Source organism: Branchiostoma floridae, chromosome 1 (assembly GCF_000003815.2).
Source record: "Branchiostoma floridae strain S238N-H82 chromosome 1, Bfl_VNyyK, whole genome shotgun sequence".
Taxonomy (NCBI): Eukaryota; Metazoa; Chordata; class Leptocardii; order Amphioxiformes; family Branchiostomatidae; genus Branchiostoma; species Branchiostoma floridae.
The window spans coordinates 18,020,576-18,041,257 of NC_049979.1; the positions used below are offsets into that span (position 1 = coordinate 18,020,576).

The 20,682-nt window shown below is 38.6% G+C and overlaps 2 protein-coding genes across 4 annotated transcripts; one reads left to right on the forward strand and one right to left on the reverse strand.

Moving 5' to 3' along the window:
* Positions 1 to 38: 38 nt before the first annotated feature.
* LOC118424135 (serine/threonine-protein kinase D1-like) lies at positions 39 to 16,861 on the forward strand. Of its 3 annotated transcripts, none has more exons than XM_035832658.1 (18): positions 39 to 308; positions 2,964 to 3,074; positions 3,385 to 3,469; positions 5,143 to 5,232; positions 5,953 to 6,115; positions 6,473 to 6,596; positions 8,045 to 8,122; positions 8,506 to 8,779; positions 8,967 to 9,013; positions 9,263 to 9,335; positions 9,645 to 9,751; positions 9,944 to 10,105; positions 10,273 to 10,371; positions 10,785 to 10,869; positions 11,196 to 11,271; positions 11,602 to 11,708; positions 12,572 to 12,657; positions 12,891 to 16,861. In XM_035832658.1, exons 2-18 carry the CDS (start codon positions 2,973 to 2,975, stop codon positions 13,074 to 13,076), a joined length of 1,944 nt encoding a protein of 647 aa, XP_035688551.1. In that variant the 5' UTR covers positions 39 to 308; positions 2,964 to 2,972; the 3' UTR covers positions 13,077 to 16,861. The 3 variants fall into 3 exon arrangements, with proteins under 3 accessions (XP_035688551.1, XP_035688542.1, XP_035688533.1); XM_035832649.1 differs by having other exon boundaries at positions 5,143 to 5,220; positions 11,602 to 11,723; XM_035832640.1 differs by having other exon boundaries at positions 41 to 308; positions 11,602 to 11,723.
* A 33-nt stretch (positions 16,862 to 16,894) lies between these two features.
* Positions 16,895 to 20,444, reverse strand: LOC118424161 (DNA replication complex GINS protein PSF1-like). The gene is made up of 7 exons (XM_035832697.1): positions 20,253 to 20,444; positions 19,896 to 19,960; positions 18,344 to 18,439; positions 18,017 to 18,107; positions 17,754 to 17,843; positions 17,437 to 17,544; positions 16,895 to 17,165 (listed from the first exon to the last, which is right to left on the reverse strand). The coding sequence occupies exons 1-7, from the start codon at positions 20,325 to 20,327 to the stop codon at positions 17,100 to 17,102; spliced, it is 591 nt and encodes a 196-aa protein (XP_035688590.1). The 5' UTR covers positions 20,328 to 20,444; the 3' UTR covers positions 16,895 to 17,099.
* Between the last annotated feature and the right edge of the window lie 238 nt (positions 20,445 to 20,682).

The following is a 20,682-nucleotide window of genomic DNA, read 5'->3' on the forward strand; positions in this document are numbered from 1 at the left end:
ATACAAGAGATTTTATGTATGTACATGTTTAAACATTAGAAATGAGATGATCATGAAGGGAAGAGAGGTGTTCCCTGCTGATGGCAGGTGATTAGGCAGTCTGCCCTCTCATCCATGTAACCATTTCATCTTCATGGCAGCAGCAGAAAGATGCAGACAGCACCCACAGTCTGCCCGTGTCCATTGACAGTGAAGGCAAACTGCTGCCTCCAGAATCACCTAAGTCTTCATATTCACCAAAGTTTCCTCGTTCACCACGATTTGGTCGATCACGATCGCCCAGTCCAAAAAATGTGGGCTCCTCACAGGTATGTTCAACAGCTTCTGTGGTGGTGACGGCGGTGGGGTGGCGTAGTGGCGATGACAAACATCCAAACCGTCTTATGCATTTTATCCTGCCTACCATTCATCAATAAAGCTTATCCTGAGAGGCAGATAATGTGCAAGATTTCAATCCTGCAAATGCATCGTTACTTGCTTCCATCTGTACATCCCAAGTAAGAGCACCGCACCAGTGAAGGATGTAGCTGCAGCAGATCACAGATGGCACTGTGCCTCATGTGTATAAAATCACTTCTCCATGTTGCCTTTGCTACACTCTTGCCTGGCAATAATGTGCTTTTCATGAAGAACAGTGTATAGATTTAGAAGAATGCACAGTTTGCCTAGCCATGTGATGTGGTTAAGTGTTACTTGTGGACTAATCACTAACATTGGGTCCATACTTGTTAACCCTAGAAGCATGTTGTATGTGCCTGGTTTTCTTTCAGTTTGCATCACATCTCTACTGTTTCATTCCATCCTAACTGATGAAATGACGTACATTCTCAGGACAGGAATTCATTATCCAATGATCTGTCCTTTTCAAGGCCCCGATGAATAGTTTGCTGCAGGATACTGCACTGATGAATCTGTAGAAGTTTGTGTGTGAAGGACAGTGGAAAGTTGTTTATTAAAACACTCAGCTGACATGCAGCCTCAGGCAGGTAGTTGATGTTGATGTATGGTCACAGCCACACCTTTCTTAGATGTGATCTGTTTAATCTCCTTCCTTAGTAGTATATTTTGAAAGGTATCAGCAATTCACTAATCTTGACCAGTGTGGTGGCTTATTAAAAGCGCTTCAAGCCAAAAGACAGGAAATAACTAGAATGTAGTAATGTTGCTTAGGCCAAATGTACGAGATGTGTGAGAAAAAGAATCACTAAGTTACTCTAAGCTTATCAAGGACATATGTTAACACAAACACATCATTTATTTTTGTTCCTTGAGCATGTCATTACTACCTGCTAACTAGTATGATTATTAGTACCTATGCTGCATTTATTTACCTCTGTTGTATAAGACTAAATTGAACACCTTCTGTGTCAATACTGTACTTGAGCAGCCGATTGTCATTTTTCAGTACTATTGACCACTCGTTATTTCTTGTACAAACATTCACTTCCAAAATTGATATATTTCAATCTCTTTCCGAATGTTGATATCAACTTTCAGTTGACATTTTTTTTCAATTCTGCATTGCTAACTGAGATTGTATGTGGCCTACATTCTGTCCTTGCCAATAGTGTATTGTGCTCTGCTGGAGGCACTTTTCTGATTGGCTGGTTGCTGATGATCATTGTTTGTGGAGACTTTTCCAGGCCTGTGGACCTGAGAGATGGATGTTCAATTTGTACAGTTCCATTGGCTAATCAGTGCAAGCTCAGTGATGTTCACGGGCCAACATTTGCCAACAAATTCAAAGTGTTTCCTTCCCTTTTTTCAAATTATATCATGCTGTATTCGGAGTGAATACTATATTCCAGCTTGTTCCTGGACCTGATTTTTATCTCCTGATACATTCTTACAAGGTTATGACAAACTGCACTTGCATGGTTTGGTTATACATATTTCCTTAGAGTTGGACTCATCATCAGTCTGACATGACATGTAACTTGGTGGTAGTGGGCATCTGGCTTCATCATGTGGCCCCTTGCAAAGAAAGCAGAGATAGAATTAAAGTGGGTACACTGTCCCCTTCAAATGAAAATATAGTACATGTATGTATGTTTTGATTTTTAGTATGGCTCAAAAAGCTCACTGCAAAGTGTTATGTAATTTTGCCCGAGTCCCAAAATGCAGAGATAATTCCAGAATTGGTGTCAAGGAAAAGAACTGAAATTAGCTTCATTATATAGCATGTGAAGAGTTGAAGTCTCATTACAAGCGTGTGTGATATGCTCTAAGCATTTCTGTGTTGGACCAGTAAATGTTTACAGTAAAAATCAGTTTATGGGGTTTTAGGCAGGATTCCAGGGAGGTACTCAGGCAAATGTGAAATTATAGCCTGAGAAGGTACATGTACTGCAGATGTCTGGAATGCAGATTGAAGAGAATTCAACAGGGCTTAAGAGCCCTGCCATTTCCCCCTCTAAAATAGTAATGGCTGGCTGGCAGCAAGCATATCAAACATATGATTCATTTATACCATGCTTGGACAGTAATATGAAAGGTTGTTGAAAGAGGTGATTCTATGAATGTTCAAAGCATTGATGCCCTAGTTTTATGTGTTATGGTACTTGCACCTGATCTTGATTTACAATAATGTCATTTTCCCAAAAGGATCCTGGAAAATAGGACTTGTTGCAAAGTTCTTTCTGGGAAATTCATTGCATTTAAGGGAGTTTGTGATGTGGGAATATCTAAATGTTATGTGTATTTCCTGCTCCAGGCTGAGTGACTGAATGACCAACTGGAATATTCAAGGACTCCTAAAGCACACTGGATGGGGATCTCTAAAATATGCATTAGTCTTGCACACTGGTAACAAAAGATAGACCCTTGAGCAGTAACAGTTAGAGGATGAACTAAGGAGGTTTTCTGTTGCTCATTGTTACTCCATATAAAGCCAGCATGTCATTCCTACAGCTGGTGAAGTCAATTTATTTTTTTCATTTTTTTTGTCCTGATCTGTGCTGCAGAATGAAAAGATGTACGGGCCACGAGACAAGCGATCCACATCCTGGAGTGGCCGTCCCATATGGATAGAAAGAGCTGTGGCCGGAAGGATCAGAGTTCCACATACACTACAGGTGCACAATGCCTTACACCATCACATGGACTTATTGAGAGCTGCAGAACAGAACTGACATTAATCAGATGTATTATTTCAAGCACACTACAAAGCAGCTTTACATGAAATAACATATAGATCATTTGTAGCAATTTGGCTATGCATGCTTATTTTACATTTAAAAAAAACTGACATTTCTCCCCTGTTTCTCAAATGATGTCTTTTGCCCATGTAACAAGGTTTGCTCTTTTAAAAGTTTTCCATAAACACATGGTATTGTGTATTTAGTTTGTTACTGCTTTATGAGCCTGTACAATTTGTGCATGCAGGTCCACACCTACACCAAGCCCACCATTTGTCAGTACTGCAAGAAGTTGCTAAAGGGGCTTTTCAGACAAGGACTCCAGTGCAAAGGTCAGTAAAACATTTCGGGCCAGGTTTTATCCATGTTTAAGAGTACAAGTCAGTGCAGTAATTATTTCATTACTACACTGTCAGTAGTGCTTAATATGCTTACCTCTCTTTTTCATCTAATACTCTCAGAAATTGACTGCATATTAGATCACATTTAGGACATTACCTTCCATCATAGGTACTTAAGTGAAAATGAACATAATTCTTACCAATGATTTTACTTGTCACATTCAAATTACCTACATGATAGAGATTTCATCCTGAGGGTTGATAACTTATGTCAACACAATAGTTCTTGTGTATTTGTTTGTATTGCATACTCTGTAAACTACCTCAAGGCTTAACATGTTGTAAACAGTACAAGTTGCATATCTGGACAGATTTATTTGATCCACTCCAACCAGGAAGGACCGCTTCACTTTTCGATAAGTGTGGTATGTTCTTTTATGTGCTAGAGGTGTGGCTGTCCTAGAATAAGGACCTCCATTTAAAATCCTGTACATCCATATACAGTTCCCTGGGTGGTTGGTTTGTGTACTGATGAATTTACAGTTCCCTGGGTGGTTGGTTTGTGTACTGATGAATGTTCAGTTCCCTGGGTGGGTGGGTTGTGTACTGATGAATGTACATTCCCTGGGTGGGTGGGTTGTGTACTGATGAATGTACATTCCCTGGGTGGGTGTACTGTACTCTCCAGTGGTTCTGCCCTTTGCCCTGAGCTGTCAGTATTGATTTTGGAAACCTTGAGAAGCTTTTCCTGTTGAAAGTAGCAAAGATGCTGTCCACCCACACATCATTTTCCCATCTCCAAGTTTGCTTGGAAAATCCTTACCAGCTGCTTTAGTGGACATGCAGCTCATCAACTAAGCTAACAAGAAATGCAACGCATAGTTAGTTTGTTGAGCTGTCTGGCCATGGCTTCAAAACTCAAGGAATATTCTCCACTGTTTCCAATACTCCAATACTCTAAATGCATTTAAGTTTGCGGGAATCAAAAGGGACTTTTCGCAGTGGTTTAAAGTTTGCGGTAGTACCATACACTATAGTCTCTTACTGCCACTGAAAAATGTTAAACCGCCACAAAAGTTCTGTATTTACAGTATCAGTCATGCCTATTTTGCATCTTAATCTTGACAGTTTTTTTGCTGTTTTGGATAGATTATAAATATTGAAATGAAGGTCACCAGACTGTTCCAAGAACATTTTCATGCATCTTCCCCTGGGTGCAAAACTCATTAGCCAGTGATGGTCTGGTGATTTAGTTCTGAGTGTCTCTTCACATATGTGCAGCTGCCTACATGGCATTTAGAGGCTTTCTGTAAATGGTAATGTGTATTGGATTTTGAGATTTCCCTACTTGCCCTTAAGTGGGATGAAACTTGGGTTGTTATCTCCACTTGTCACACTTCCTGGTTGAGGATGAGGGATTCCCTGCTTCCTCACACCCACTCTTCATGTCAGTGGTGCTCATCTTTCCAACACGGCTTCAAACATAAACCTTTGACCTTTCCTTGGTACTGAAATGCCATCTGAATGCCAACTGAAATCAACTTCATTGATCTTGGCAGTTCAGTTAGGTAGTGTTGTCCATTGTACTATTACACCAGTATTCATTTTACCCATTTCATGGTTGCTAACGATTGCATTGTTTCTTTGTTTCTCTTCATGTGCAGATTGTAAGTTTAACGTCCATAAGAAGTGTGCCCCTAAACTGCCAAAAGACTGCACTGGAGAGGTAGCATTCCATCGAGGTAGGAGGGATGGTAAAGACAAGTTTTGTTGTTTTTGTTGAATAACTTACTATTTAAGTTCCAACATTTTGAATACCTTGTTTAGGTATTTTCTTGATTTCTACCTACTATGTACTTCATGTGTTAAATTTTTCTTCTTGTTATTATTGTCACTTCCAGTCCAATGAATTCTCTAAAAGTCAACATGGTAAAAAAATATTGAAAATTTAAGCCTGAAATTGTGCTGGTTTACATGTATGTGTACATCACAATTACTCTACAGCAGTATTTTACATTATCAGTCTAGTATAAGATAAGAGGATGATAGCATTTTTATAATTCCACAGTTATGTAACATTAGTTTACCTTTATCTGTAGGGTAACCTATATCCGTTGTATACTAGTGTAAGAATAGGGTATTTGAGGATTGTTATGTTGATGGAAGTTACTTTCACATTGTAATATTTTGGAAATGTTGACATTTGAAATCCATGTCGTTGACCTGAAATGTCTAAATACCCAGTTTTATAAAACAATCAATCTCGGTTACCCAACGGCTTAAGGTGAACTAGTGTTAACTGTGTAAATATAGAGCTTTGAAGTGTTTTTAGATGCTTTTCTACGAGAATTTTTTTGTCCATCCCTTTAAAAAAAACTTCCTTACTACTTTCATCTTCTCTCAGTGCAGTGCTGTCCCTAATTGTTGGATGGTCAGGAATGTTCACAATATGTGTTCATGTGCTTTGAGTACAGATGAGTTGGAGCTTGGTGCAGAGAACAGCACTGTGTCAGAGGAGGGGGAAGAAAATGAGAGTGAGATAGACTTTGATGAGATCTCTACAGAGAAGAGTGAAAATGATGAGAGCTCACAGGAGCAGGAGGAGGGAGTGGATCAGGACAGAGCCGCCCTACTCAGGTGGGCTGACAGGATGTGGAGGTCCTGAAATGCTGTGCAACAGTAGGAGAAATGTCATGTAATAGGAGATGATGTGTCATATAACAATACAAGAAATGTCATTTAACCAAGGGAAAAGTGTCATGTAACAAAAAGGGGAGTGTCATATGGCATTCAGAAAAGTATGTGTATTGTGCAACAATAGAGGACAGAAAAAAACAGAAAGATGTTCTGTTCTCATGTTCAGCTTTCAGTGAGTTTCGGTGGTACAAGTGCTGAAGAACATACATGTATACTGGTACAAATGTCCATGAATTGCTGTGATGATAGTCCATAGTCCCAAGCTGACACATAATGTACTGTTCCCTTTGTTTCCAGCCCTGTGATGAGTAACAACATTCCACTGCAGAGGATAGTGCAGTCTGTCAAACATACCAAGCGTCGCAGCAGCAAAGTTCTGAAGGAGGGATGGATGGTCCACTTCACCAACAAGGACAACATGGTGAGCATATATATAATGAATATATAGATTATATAATTAGTAACATATATAGTTAAACTGTATGCACCTGTGTGGAAGGCTACATTAATGTTTGTCACTTCATAAATAGAAAATGAAGATATCAATGCTCAAATTTCTCTATTACATGACAATTTTTTGCTTTGTCTTATATGGCAATAGGTATGTAGCATAAAGGTGGAATCAGTTTCTTTCTGATTAATTCCTCATATGGTCTACATTTTGTCTTGACAAGTTCTGGAAGCAGGACTAGTTTAAGCATACCAAACAGGTCTTTCTGGGTTTTTCCAGTCTAACAATTCAAAGAATGATAGACTTGTAGGTGAGAAGTTGTCTATCAAAGGACAAGTATGTTAAATTGAATTTCATTCACACCCACTTCATCTCTATGATTAATGATACATGTGTACTTGTCTTATCAAATATACAGAAAGGATATTGATTCTTTTATCAAATTCTGATGTTGGGGATGATTTTGAATTAAAGTAAATGATACCTCAACAAAAAGTTTCCAAGAAGATATCAGTAGATCACAGCTGTTGGTCAGGTTTTGGAGCCACCTGTGGCCTGCTTATTATAAAAAGTGACTGTGTAAGGTGTTCAAGTGAACCAAGAAGAACATTGTCTGTCCTCATTATCACTTGTCTTCCATGACCAGTGACCTATGACCCCAAATGTTAGACAGTTGAGTAGACTGTGAATGTACAGTCCAGCAGGATGGCAGGATGTTGGTGTTGATGTTTGTATACACTTGGAATTTCTTCATCATGGATTTTGGCCAATGGGTAGGTGCATCTAGCAGTATGAACATGGACTATCATAGATGATGAGTTATATCCATCATGAAAAATATTACATGACAAGTTTCAATTTCAGCAAATTTTACTTCTGGTGTTTATGGTGGGCCATCTGTTCTGCTATGAATGATATGGTTATCATTAGGCCCTAATGTGCTTCATCCAGAGCTGTGCACTATAATATCTTAGAAATCTCTTTGAGTTGTTCTCAATTAGGGAAACCAAGTGTTCAATTTGAAGGGGACACCTTTAAAGTACACAGAGATATTAGGATTTTTCACTGATATTGTATTTGTCCATATGGTAGAAATGTCATATATGGCCTCCTATGGTCAATATTGACCAAGGTAAAATCCTAATTGATATCAGCCCCACAGCTTTGACTTTGCTATGGTAGAAATGAAGCCTGATAGGAAAAAAAACATTGGGAACACCAGAAAACTGATAGAGAACTGGCTAAATGCTTAAGTGAATCGTGAGTTGAGCATTTATTTCAGCTGCCAGATACAATCTTCTAAATGTCAGAACTAAACCACTAGACCTGAGCCACATAAGTCATGAACTTTGATGACAGCTAAATGCACAAATGCAGAATATATTACATGCCTTACTGTTGACCTTTTCTCTTTACAGCGTAAGAGACACTACTGGCGTCTAGACACCAAGTCATTGACCTTTTTTCAGAGTGATGTAGGGAGTAAATATTACAAGGTGAGTTCCGTGGAAATACAGTTCGATATTGAATTTCAATTGAAGGTGACATTTAAAAAAATTGAACAATATCTTGCATTTATTGACACGAACAATCAGATTGCTATAATGGTAATACAATCTCATGCTTGTATTTTGTGTACTTGTTGGTTACAAAAAAGTATTACAAGGAATAGTGGACAAAAAGTGTTCCTGGAGAATTGTCAGCAGCTCCATGTGAAATAATGTGCTTTTCCATTTGGCATGCACAAGTTCAGCAGCATGCTATTAATGCACAGCCATACTTTAATGCTTTGATAGACTTCAAATAATTTTGATTATTACAAACTAAGCTATATCAAATATGTTAGCATGTCACTGATTCTTGGACTGTTTGTACCTAGGACATTCCTCTGGCAGAGATTCTGAGAGTGCAGGCAGCCCAGCAGGAGCGCTCATTCGAAGGGGGCCGTGGAGCCCACTGCTTTGAGATTGTGTCTGCCAATGTTGTGTACTATGTGGGGGAGAAACGTGTGGATGGGGAGGTCCCTACAGTGGACCCTGAGAGTGGGGTGGGGGCAGCTGTGTCAAAGATGTGGGAGATGGCCATTCGACAAGCCCTGATGCCAGTCACCCCACAGGCTAGCACAGCAAGCACCACAAGCATCACTAGTCACAGTAAGTTTCACTTTCTTGTAACTGTCTTGTGACAATATGCTCCTCTGCTTTATTCCTGTGATTAAATATTGAAGCCAGTTGTCATGTTATATGCAGACATTTTTATTGAATGCTTTCTGGTGTGTAGAATTGACTACGACTTGTATTTTATCGTGACCTTGATAAACTTTGTATTTTTATCTACCAGCACTGAATGACCCTGACCAGACCAATGATCCCATGGATGGCAACCTTGTGAGTTGTTAGTTATACAACCCTTACTAACATTTTACTAGTACATTTACTAAGGTTAAGCAAGAATATATACATGAAAACTGATCATTGTTATTGAAAAGTAATCTTATCTGCTGTCACTACCATAAACTCAAAGGAAAATTTCAGTGATAATGCATATTCTTAAGTGATCTGCTAGGAAGTGCCAAGAAATAGTGTAAGTAGGCAGATGAGAAACTACTTGTATAACATTATCATCTATGTTTGCAGGACATCAGCCAGCAATACCAGATCTTTGCTGATGATATCTTGGGCTCTGGCCAGTTTGGAGTGGTTTATGGAGGTATGTCTAAAGGCACCTGATCCCTTTTACACTGAAATATACTGGAGACATTTCAGCAGGCACCAAGTTCCAGTCATTATGGATCGGAAAACAAGATAGAAGACTCCATGATTACAATCAATGAGGCACATTGTGAAGCAAGGCAGCTATTAAACTATTGCGACAGAATGTAAAGGGATGGGGGTGATTAAAACAAACATTTAAAGATTATGTTACACCTTAATTCTGCTAGGTTGTAAGAATCTTTCCTGACATTGGAAAGAAAAGTATCATGGATATTATAACATTAGATATTGAATGTTACTACAGGTGTGCACAGAAAATCAGGTCGTCAGGTGGCAATCAAGGTGATTGATAAGCTGCGCTTTCCCACTAAGCAAGAAACACAGCTCAAGAATGAAGTGTCCATACTCAGAGTAAGTTATTTCTCTATTTATCTAATACACTAATGTTTGATAAAGACTTTGTAAAGATAAGAAATTCTAATTGTTGGATGTGTGGAGGAAATTGTTCATTTGTGGCAATCAGGAGTGGACCTGGTGCTTACAAAAGAGTTACTGCAGCACAGTGTGTTTACTCAAGTATATGTGTGTCATTCTATTTTCCAGAGCATTAATCACCCAGGCATAGTCCGTCTGGAGCGGATGTTTGAGACCCCTGAGCGGGTGTTTGTTGTCATGGAGAAGCTGAAGGGAGACATGCTGGAGATGATCCTGTCCAGTCAGAAGGGCCGTCTGAACGAACGTGTCACCAAATTCCTGGTCACTCAGGTATGCTGTAGCACCATCACCAACATGGTCAGGAAAAGACTATTGATATCACAAACCCTAATACATGTACCACAAAAGACGGTGTTGAAATTTGACATAGTTATAAGGTATTTGAACTTCTGAGATCCTACAAGAAGCAATAATGATACTCTGTCTTACATTTTCAGATTCTCGTGGCACTAAAGTATCTGCATTCAAAGAACATTGTGCACTGTGACCTGAAGCCAGAGAATGTGCTTCTGTCCTCCGATAACGCTTTTCCTCAGGTAAAGTTTATAGAGCTAAGGAAATACCATTTTATAGAGGGTCAGGATTTCAAAATTTCGCCGGACCTGGCTTGCCATTCTTTTCACCTTCGGTCATCGACATGGTATTGGGGACCTTGCTCTCAAAAACCTTTTGCTGCTAATAAAAATGTAATTGAAGTTAGATTAGTCTATCAGCAAAATTTGCCCATCAAAATGCAGGAAATATCATTTTGGAGGGTCAAGATTTCAAAATTTACTTGCGCTGCCTCGCGCCTTCGTGTCAACCTCAAACTTGTTGTTAATGGAAATGTCATCAAACTTAGCTCCATATAGCTCTATGTAGCTCTGTATGTTCTGGAAACTTTATGGGTTGAACAAATTGGTATGCATATTCTGACAGAAAGTTGAATGTTGTTGAATATGACTTTCAGGTGAAGTTGTGTGACTTTGGCTTTGCCAGAATCATTGGTGAGAAGTCCTTCAGAAGATCAGTTGTGGGGACTCCTGCATATCTGGGTAAGTTCAAACTGTGCAAACATGATGTTAGCTAACTGAGAAGTATAGGTATGAATTGGTTGAGTACATGTAGGTATTAATCAAGATAATGTTAAAAAGTTAAATAGTTGCCATTTATCTGTACTTGATATGTTAACCTTAACAATAATTGAATTATAGTATTGTCATTGTCCATTTAAAACCAAAAGGTTCAAACACAGAGGAGTAATGAGATTTCTTGTAGAATCCTTTATTTGTGAGGAAACAGATTACAGTATTATCCTGCATTACTGTTACATGTAGGTTGTCATTATTTCAAAATGTACTCTTGTGGTCTGTGGTTTCAGCCCCAGAAGTGTTGAGAAACAAGGGTTACAACCGGTCACTGGACATGTGGTCTGTAGGTGTCATCATCTATGTCAGGTAGGGAACATACAAGCAAACAGCCTTTTCCTGTACATGTAGATATGTACTTGTAGTCGTCTCATAATCAACACTGCTATGACAAGGTTTTGTTTTGAGACACAATATTACTTTCAAACAAGAGCCAACTGTCACAGTGGTTTAGCACAAAATGTGATTCATCATTACAGCACTATTCGTTTGCAATACTGCACCATAAATTTGGGCATTGTATATTTTGTTAGGATTGTTAAGATCATGAATAAATTTATCGCTGTTAATCAGTGATGACAGATCAACATGCTGCTTTTCCCCTTTCCCATCTTTTAATGTATGTTTGACTCTCCCCAGCTTGAGTGGTACCTTCCCCTTCAACGAGGATGAAGACATCAATGATCAGATCCAGAACGCTGCCTTTATGTTCCCACCAAACCCATGGAAGGAGATCTCTGATGAAGGTAGCGTCGGATCAGGTGGATTAATTTTTTGTCTCTATCTAACACTGCACGGAGCACAACTGCCGCAGGGATGGTCTTCAAATCAAATGCAGTTTCTCCAATCAACAGCTGCTCTCTGTAAAACCTTGGAAGGTGACATGGCAGAAGCAGAGACAACTAATCATCTGTTCGTCCTGACAATAAATTAGAGAAAATAAAAATTAGTTTTTGTTGAGCATGCACTTTTCAAGTTTGGCTTTCTTTCCTTTTCCTTCATCTCTGGCACTGAGGTCACTTTGCATGTAGAAGCTGTGTTTCTTTGAGATCAACCCTTCTGCACAACAGTACTTATGCATGATTTTCTTTAGCTTACAAATGTGGTGGTATTCATACTTAATGTTTTTCTAGGCTTTTTTAAGAGACTACTTACTGGTTTTATTTCTCCATTGGTACTAAAACTTCATTATGCGGATTGCAAAAAGTATGGATACCACCCACCAATAATATCACTGTGTATATTCTTGCCTTTTGCATATATTATGCTTCTTATGACTTTTCTTACACATAGCAGGCTTTTTTGCAGCAAAACTAACACTTTTGTTACTTTTACTTTTAGCATTCTCATATAGGCTATCCAGTATAGAATCAGTTCCCTTGCAGCATTCTTCCTACTTTTGCAAATGTTGAGGGTCATTAAGAGAAGTTATGGCTCTGTTAGCAAATTAAGTGTATTGTCTGTAATGCAATGTGAAACACTCAGTAAAAACATGGACCTGGTGATCAGAGCACATCATGTTGAGTTTGGTTTGAAAAGTCTAAAGAGAGCCCCTAATGTTCCTGAAATTTTGACTTATTTGTTGTATCTGTTTTTGTTTTTTGCCCAGCTGTTGACCTGATTACAAACCTGCTGCAAGTAAAGATGAGAAGACGTTTCACTGCCGACAAATGCCTGGCACACATCTGGCTACAGGTTAGTTTTACATCATCAACAGAACTGATTAATAAGCTTCTTTTATGGCAAGGAGTATCTGCATCCTTTTTCCCATCTGCATCCTTTTGTGCAAGTGAAGTGCAGGATTAGTAGCGTTTGTCTCCTTTAGATAGGTTTGAAACCTGTCATGGCCTTGTTCACATGTTTAGATAGACATCCTTATCCTTGTGTATTAGAAGCATCTCAAGCTGTCCTGTCCATGTATCCTATAGGACTTCTACACCTGGTGTGACCTGCGAGAGCTTGAGGGCCAGGTGGGCAGCAGGTACCTGACACATGAGAGTGATGATGCCCGATGGGAAGCCTACCGCAGAGAACATGTGGAAGGCAAGAAGGGAGACAAGCACAAGAAGCACTACAGTCCACAGATCTTGAGAGAACGTGTCAGCGCGTTGTGAGACTACAATCATCATTACAAGGAGCCAGTGACAACAGCATAGCTGACATTTCCCAAGGCCAATGTCTTGCCTTTTTTACTTGTTTTTACCATTCAATCTGCATCTTAGATGCTGTTGATTTCAAAAAGTTTTTTTCAGGAGAATTTTATAAGACATATTCCTCTCCAGGGCTCCTTTCTATTGTAGTTTCCAGCCATACAACACCGCAAGGCTGACAGTACTTACATCAGTATTTATTGCTAAACCATATGAATCAATAGAAGTGCACTGTGCACTGAAAGCTTGGTTTGATTTTAACAAGGACATCTTGTAAACCCATCGAACTGAGAGATATTAAAATATTGACAAGCAAGTTTTTTTTTTACTTTACTGATTTTCCCTTGTTTACTTTGAGTTTTTGTTGAGATTGTTGTTGACATAGTAATATAAGGTACCAGTACCTGTCCTTAGAATGTTTGTATGTTCCTCTGACAGAGTTGTGTGTTATTTATCTAATGACCAACATGTGGTCATTCACATGATAAGATTTGATACTAGTTGTCTGCCACTAATTACAACACTCTAGACCACTAGTGTTTCTAAAGAACCAAGGCTTACCTTTGTGTTACCTGGCATTCAACAAGGTAACGGTGAAGTCAGAACACTGCAGATTCATTATCAATATCACAATGAGCTTTTAACAAAATAAGTGACTGAGGACAAGTTTTAGAAGATGTGGATGTAATGATTGTGATCAGTTTGACTCTGTAAAATGGGTAACTGAAGGTTTCATCAGACTGGTTGGCTGAATGGTTGGTTGATGGCATTGTGAACATACATAATGATCGTAAACATGCATGTCACAACTATCTGAGCCATGTAATTTAAAAAAATGAAAGGTCTCAGTGTTTCTGAGTGTTACTTTCAAAATCTATCATGGCTAGTATGATGACTACTCCTGAATAACTTTTGTGGTTGTATCTATTTGGATTTCCTTGTACCTGGTTGTAGTTGTTTTGATTCTGGGAATGATTTCTTAACATTCATCAAACATTAATTCTAATGGTGCTTTGAAAGCTAAGTCATGGACTCAACAAACAGTAATACCATTGTAGGATATGAATACCAGACCTGGGTTACTCAGACACTCAAGTAACTAGTCATTTTTGGTTAGTGATTAACCAGATTTATGCTATAAAAAACTAAGAGTTCTTCCATTTTACAAAAACAGTTTTGTCACATGTGTGGTCCAACGTTTTTTTTTTATTCGAACTGATCTGTAGTCTGCATAAACCAAGCACTGAGAAGGAACATCATACATTCCAAAGTCATCATGTCTATATTACAATCGTACATTTCTTTGCTAGGGCAAAGAATCTTGCTGGTATTGCAATACATTTGTCATTCTAGGGACAGAACTGGCTCACTAGATTTCCACATTTAATTTAAAGGTATTGTCATGAGTTGCAGTGACCTGAATAAATGTTATAAATGGTTTTGTTCAGGTAAATAAGCAAAAACAAGAGCAAGTAGATTAACTGCGAAGTTCCAACCCTAATCCCAGCTTTTGCCTTGACATGATGTAGACTGATGATATATTGTACAAGACCAGTTGTTCTCTGCTGGTGCAGGTGAACTTATCATTCTCTGAGTAACCCAAGTCTGGATCCCCGTTTAACCTATATTAAATTATTTTCTGACCAGATCTAAACTGGGCTGGAACCTTATATAGGCACAACGAAACTTAAACATTGCAACCAATAGAGAAGCTGGCCTTCTGTTATGTGCTACCCTATGTAGGACTGCATAATAGTGATATTGTCAGCAATGCAACAAACTTGGTTAATTGTAACAGAAGTCAAGAATTGGGACCTACAGGGAGTATCATCTTTGAGAAGAATATTTCATGTTCCCATTGTTGTCAGTCTATTAGAAATGGCCATTTTGTGTAGTCCAATCCAAAGCCTCTAAAATCAGTGGGAGAATGACTCATATTGGCCTAGTTCAGGCCAATCAGAAGATAAAGTAACACACATATGCTGAAGTTACCAAGCATGGTGTGAAGAATTCAGGATCAGGATGTTTTCCAAATTAAGAACAATTGTGATAACCATGTATGTGTGACTGATGGAACAGAAAGAAACTGTGTGCCATTGTAGTGGTCTATCAGCATTTAAATCATGGAATACATGAACAGTGCAGAAAAAGTTGAGCTATATCATCCATATCATTGATGGACACAAAATGATGCTTTGTTTTTCAAGTAAGTAACAGTAAACTGACTACCATTCCATAGACATCTTAAGTCAAGCTAAGAACGCTGGACTTCCATTTTGTAGGTCCTCTTACTTGACATGGCGTTGTATCATGAACTGGTATTGTTTGTAGTTGCCAAATGTGTGCATTACTTCGTGTGTATGAAGTTTCTCCATTAGACCCTCTGGACAACTGAAGACTCGAGATATTGATGTTTTAAATGTTGGCATTGACATAAGAACTTAAAACTGATTGTCACTGTTAAAAAGTAGCAAGATTGTTCAACATTACTGTTGTTGACAACTTGATCCTGCATGCTATTATCAGTATGTATTACTGTTCTGTATATATAAAGTGGTGACTACAAGAAACAATCTACAACAGAGCTTATCAATGTTGGAAAATTGGTCAAAGTCACTACAAAAGGTATTGTGTGGATATATTGTGGTCTATAATGCAGAGATTTCAGCATTTCTAAGTCATATGGTGTTCATTTCCAAACTGTCATGAGCTTTTCATTCTGTTGCATTTATTATTGAAAGAAAAAGTGCACACTGCTTTGAATGATACTTGTTAAGATGTGTTGCATTTCTGTTATTGGTCAATGGAAAATGGCTACAAATCATGCTCTGTTCAGAACTTTACCCCGGTAAACACAAAAGTTATGAAGCTATACATAATACATGTATAAGTACAGTGGAAGAACTTTGCTTAATTCTCTGGACAAAATACAAATGATATAGATGAAGACTTTTTTTACAAGGCAGGTCAAAAAATGCAGAAATAAGCTATTGGATTTTTTTGACAATGGCATTTTAGTCCCAGTTCTTTTGAGTTTTATATAAAATTTTGATATCACATATATGAACAAAAGTTTTTAAAACATTTTCAAAGATGAAAATTACTATGGTGTTAGAGTTGTATTCTGGTGACTGACCAGGATTGTTGTATTTGCTAGATATGTTGCTTCATGCCTGGATACTTAAGCTTGAAAGGTACTGGATCTTGTCTTAACTGGCTCTACACTTCGTATGGCATTCCGGTGTAGAAGCAATAAGAGGGAATGACAATGAAGGATCATGAATGGGTTCAAGCAAAATGGAAACAAATTACATACATGGCCATCATCATGCATGGCCATTGCTCATGAAAAAATTACACTTCGACATTTTTTAATCTACACCAGAAGTTTGGTGAAAAGTTTATCAGGTTTTGGTTCAACTCCTCTATCTTTCTCTTTATGTAGAAATTGTGATCAGTAGTTGCAAATGGTCTAGAAAAGAGGACTTTGTTGTCTAGTTTTAGTATGTTTATGTACTTCAGTGTATTTGCTAAGTTATTGCTGTAAGCTAAGCCATGATAAAGAGGCCTAAGCATAGGTGATAGGTTTAATTTGAACAATCATTGTTTTGCGTACAGAAAACTGTATTGTACAAAGTGCAAGACATTCTTATACCTTATGGTGAGATATTTGTAAAAGTAGTATGTGCCAAAGAAGTTTTGTGCTTGCCATAGAAACACACTGTACTCATGGTAGCAGGCTATAATTATATCATATAAACATTTGTGTTTGAGAGGAAGACTGATTCTTTGTTATCATGTTTATTGAGTCTTTGTGCTTGCCACATGCCTGTGCAAGACATTACCATGTACAAGACCAATCAGTGTGGATTAAACTGTAACCCTGAAGATAAAAGCTTATGTAATGTGTTTGTGAGAACATAGCAAAGCACAGGGACCAGAAGGAGTATGATGATGCTGGTCCCTCTGTATGTTCGTGGTCAAGTATTACAGGATATGCTCCAGTACCCCCTGTCGTATTAAGTGCTCACACTGCGACCTCTGTAGAAAGTGCTGTAAGAGAAAAAAAGTTAAAAGTCAACTCTTATGTTTACAGTAGCCTGAGTACCATTCTAGACATTAGATCATAGTTAGCATGGGTGAGGGGGCACCCTGGTAATCCATCTCTACAGAAACATTTATTGCATCATGGAACAGCTCAAGTCTGCTCAAATTATGTTTAACAGTTACAAAATACATACTTGTTATCGTGTCCTTTCAAAAAGTAGGAAGTTATTAGAAAGTTGAAATCAAGAAAATGTCAAAAAATGATTATTGCCTGCACCTGACTGTCTTTCTTGAGTAGTAAAATTGTGCCATCTTCTGTCTCAAACTCTCCATGATCCATCAAACACCGTACTTCAATGTACAAGGACTTGGGGGGCTTCAGGTCCTGAAATCGATCAGTGCATTAAGTGTATATTAAGACATTTCCTTCAAGAAAAAGGTGAAAGTGACATTGTTTTGACAGAGACATACAGTGAGTATTTTGTCTCCTGTAGCAAAATATATAACACTTGTATCATACATGAGTCAAAATGGTGAGGCAAAAGTCAGTCGTCCTCAAAGTGGACACAGACACAGTGTCAAACAGGTGTGTACCTGTGTGAGGTCCAGTCCTCCTCCACTGGGACCTCCTATAGATCGCATGTAAGCAGCCAGGGACTTATTATACCGACTGAACCACTGGATCTGGAAAAAAAGGAGAGCAAAACTTGTTTGATGTAAAATCAAAGCAGGAACATCATCATTAAACTTTCATTTAACCATGTGACCCTATCTTTTTAAAGTCCATTTGAAAGGTATGTCACTGTATGATACAAAACTTTAAGGTATTGTATCACACAAGGTAAAGGTAGCCTTACCTCTTGTTCTGACAAGTTGTACTTGATATCTGGAGGCAGCACACTACCAAACTCCCACCTCATGGCACGAAGTCTCTCCATTCTGTTGAACCTACACACAGGAGAAACAACATGCAGGGGCAATTACTATCACAACTACTACATCTACAGCCTAATCAATTTTAGATCCAAGTTATGATGTTTCTTGACATTTTTTGGCAAACATTGAAACAAAAACCGGTAGCACTCTATCTGGTATATGCACAGATCACTGAATCATCTGTTAAGTTAACTTCAGCTTTAAGTTCATGGTCAGATGTTGTTTGAAAGTTAAACAGTATAACATACATGTAGGCCAGCAGACATCTCTTATTCCTCTCCAAGGCTGCATGTCTGAGTTGAACCCCAGGAAACAGTCCAGGTGCCCCATCCACTGTTTTGTTCCTGTTTGGAGGGGAAATATAACTATTTTAGCTATTTAATCTTACCTTTCAAGATTTGCTATCTTACAATCTCTCCTACCATTTGTCTCATAATGCTAAATGAAGTGTAAGTGGAAACTGAACCAGTGAATAACTATTTTTGCATCTGCTCAGACTAAATCTGCCAGAGGTAAAAAATAATCTTCAAGTGATCACGAGAGGATATCCACCTGATCCAATAAATTAGTCAAAGTCTGAAAGTGATCTTACACTGTACAAGGGTGCTACAAATCATTATTGGAAAGTCTATATTATACATAACGGGGGGGATCCAATGTCCGGTAACTGTTCTAAGTGAATGCGCATGGCTTTTGTCATCGTACGTTTTACTGACAACCCATCAAAAACAATTTAAGATCTTGTTAACAACCATATAACTGTGATTTAAGCTGTGCAGACATATGTTTCCTTTAACGGCAGCATTCCGAACTTTACTTTGACAGCGCGCGAAAGTTTTGGCAGGTTTGGACTTGCGTTTCAGTGGAACGTTCTAACACAAAAAAGGGGGTCCAAACTCCGATAAGTTAACAACCAATCCATCTCTGCATATCTTTAAGCATCCTATGCATGCAAAATAACACTAAGCTTCTGCAATACTATTTTTTTGTCACAAATATATGCAATATTTTGAATTACGATGCATATTTAAATACGTTTACTTACAAGGATTCTCTCACGGTGAAACCAACCTGTCGCCAAAAAGAAAAATGGCGGCACTTTGTTTACGTCTGCCTGCGATTACACTTTTTCACTTTCGGCTTCTGTATTTCCTGCTTCAACCTCGTTTTTAACAGCAGAAATGACTACAGGATTTCTTTAGTCGGTAGGGATCGATTTTCTTGAATGATTGGTACTCTACTGATGGGTTGACTAACTCCATCGTGTTGAGCATCGCTCGGCTTCCTTCATAGGTGATTGACAAAGATGGCAGGGTTGACAGGGCCGGGAACATGCGGCATAATTCAGCTCCGATTATCCAACTATAAAAGCAAAGACACGGCATAGCTGTGCTTCTTTAGGAAGTTTTATAGATAGCATTCTCATCTGTGGTGGTATCTTTTCACATTTCGTATTTGACGATGAATTATTTAATAGTTTCCCGGGCCATGTTCTCGATATGTTCGCTCGTCAGCATGCACGGAAGGCGTCAAACTTGTGTACTTTTTTCAATCGTTATCTGTTGGGGCTTACCAACTTGGACACATACTCTGACTTTTCAGTTATTTACAACAAGGTTTAGTCCATAACAAGTTGCACTTATTATGTGCAGACACTTATGCATATCTCCGCAAAAATGATTTTAAAATCCTACCGGACTTTGGACCCCTACCGGACTTTGGACCCCTCCCGTTATAGGAGATTTGAACTTGGTGTTGCACAAGGTTCAGCTGTGCCTGTATTACAAATGTACCACTCACACATCTGCTTGGTTCTGTTCAAACAGCACCCTCATCTCCTCCAGTACTTGCCGGATCCCGTCCTCCTGGAAATAGTCAACACGTCAGAGATTCATATTTTTTTAAAATGTTATTCCAAGGAGGGTGTTTTATATTCATATCACTCATCGTAAACTTTGATTGGCCAGCAGTTCCTGATGATAGATGGAACTTCAATTAGAACAAGGCAGTCTGTACCTAAGCCAGCCCGATCTCAAGTATCTATCGTGCTATTTTTGAGGTTGGTGTATGGTATCCAGGCTATGGTGGCGTAAGACATAATTCTGATATCATGAAACCGCACAACATGCTATGACACGTTTATTTGATACAACTTACATTAAATGGCGGCAAGGACCCGTCTGGTGAACGGTGGAGCTGACGAATCAATTCAACAGCCTTCTCCCCGTACATTTGTCTGTCGTGAAAAGCTGGTATGTGACAAATATTTCAGCAGATCAAGAGCTGCACCCTTTGCTGGTTTGGTGTTTTGAAAAGCCCTCCAGTAACCGGAAAGAACATACCACTTACATCAAGGGTTATGTTGACGATCGTAAAGTAAGCTACATTCGACAATTAACGAAAAATGATGGAAGATTGTTCCCTAGTGTACACTTTAAAGCTGATAATGGTGTAATCTAAAAAAATTGAAAGCCACATAAATTGAGTATTACTGGTAATATATACTTAAAGTGCACCCCTATTGACAAGTGAGATGATCTATCATAGACTCTATTCTACATATAAGGAGAATGGTGATTGGATACGA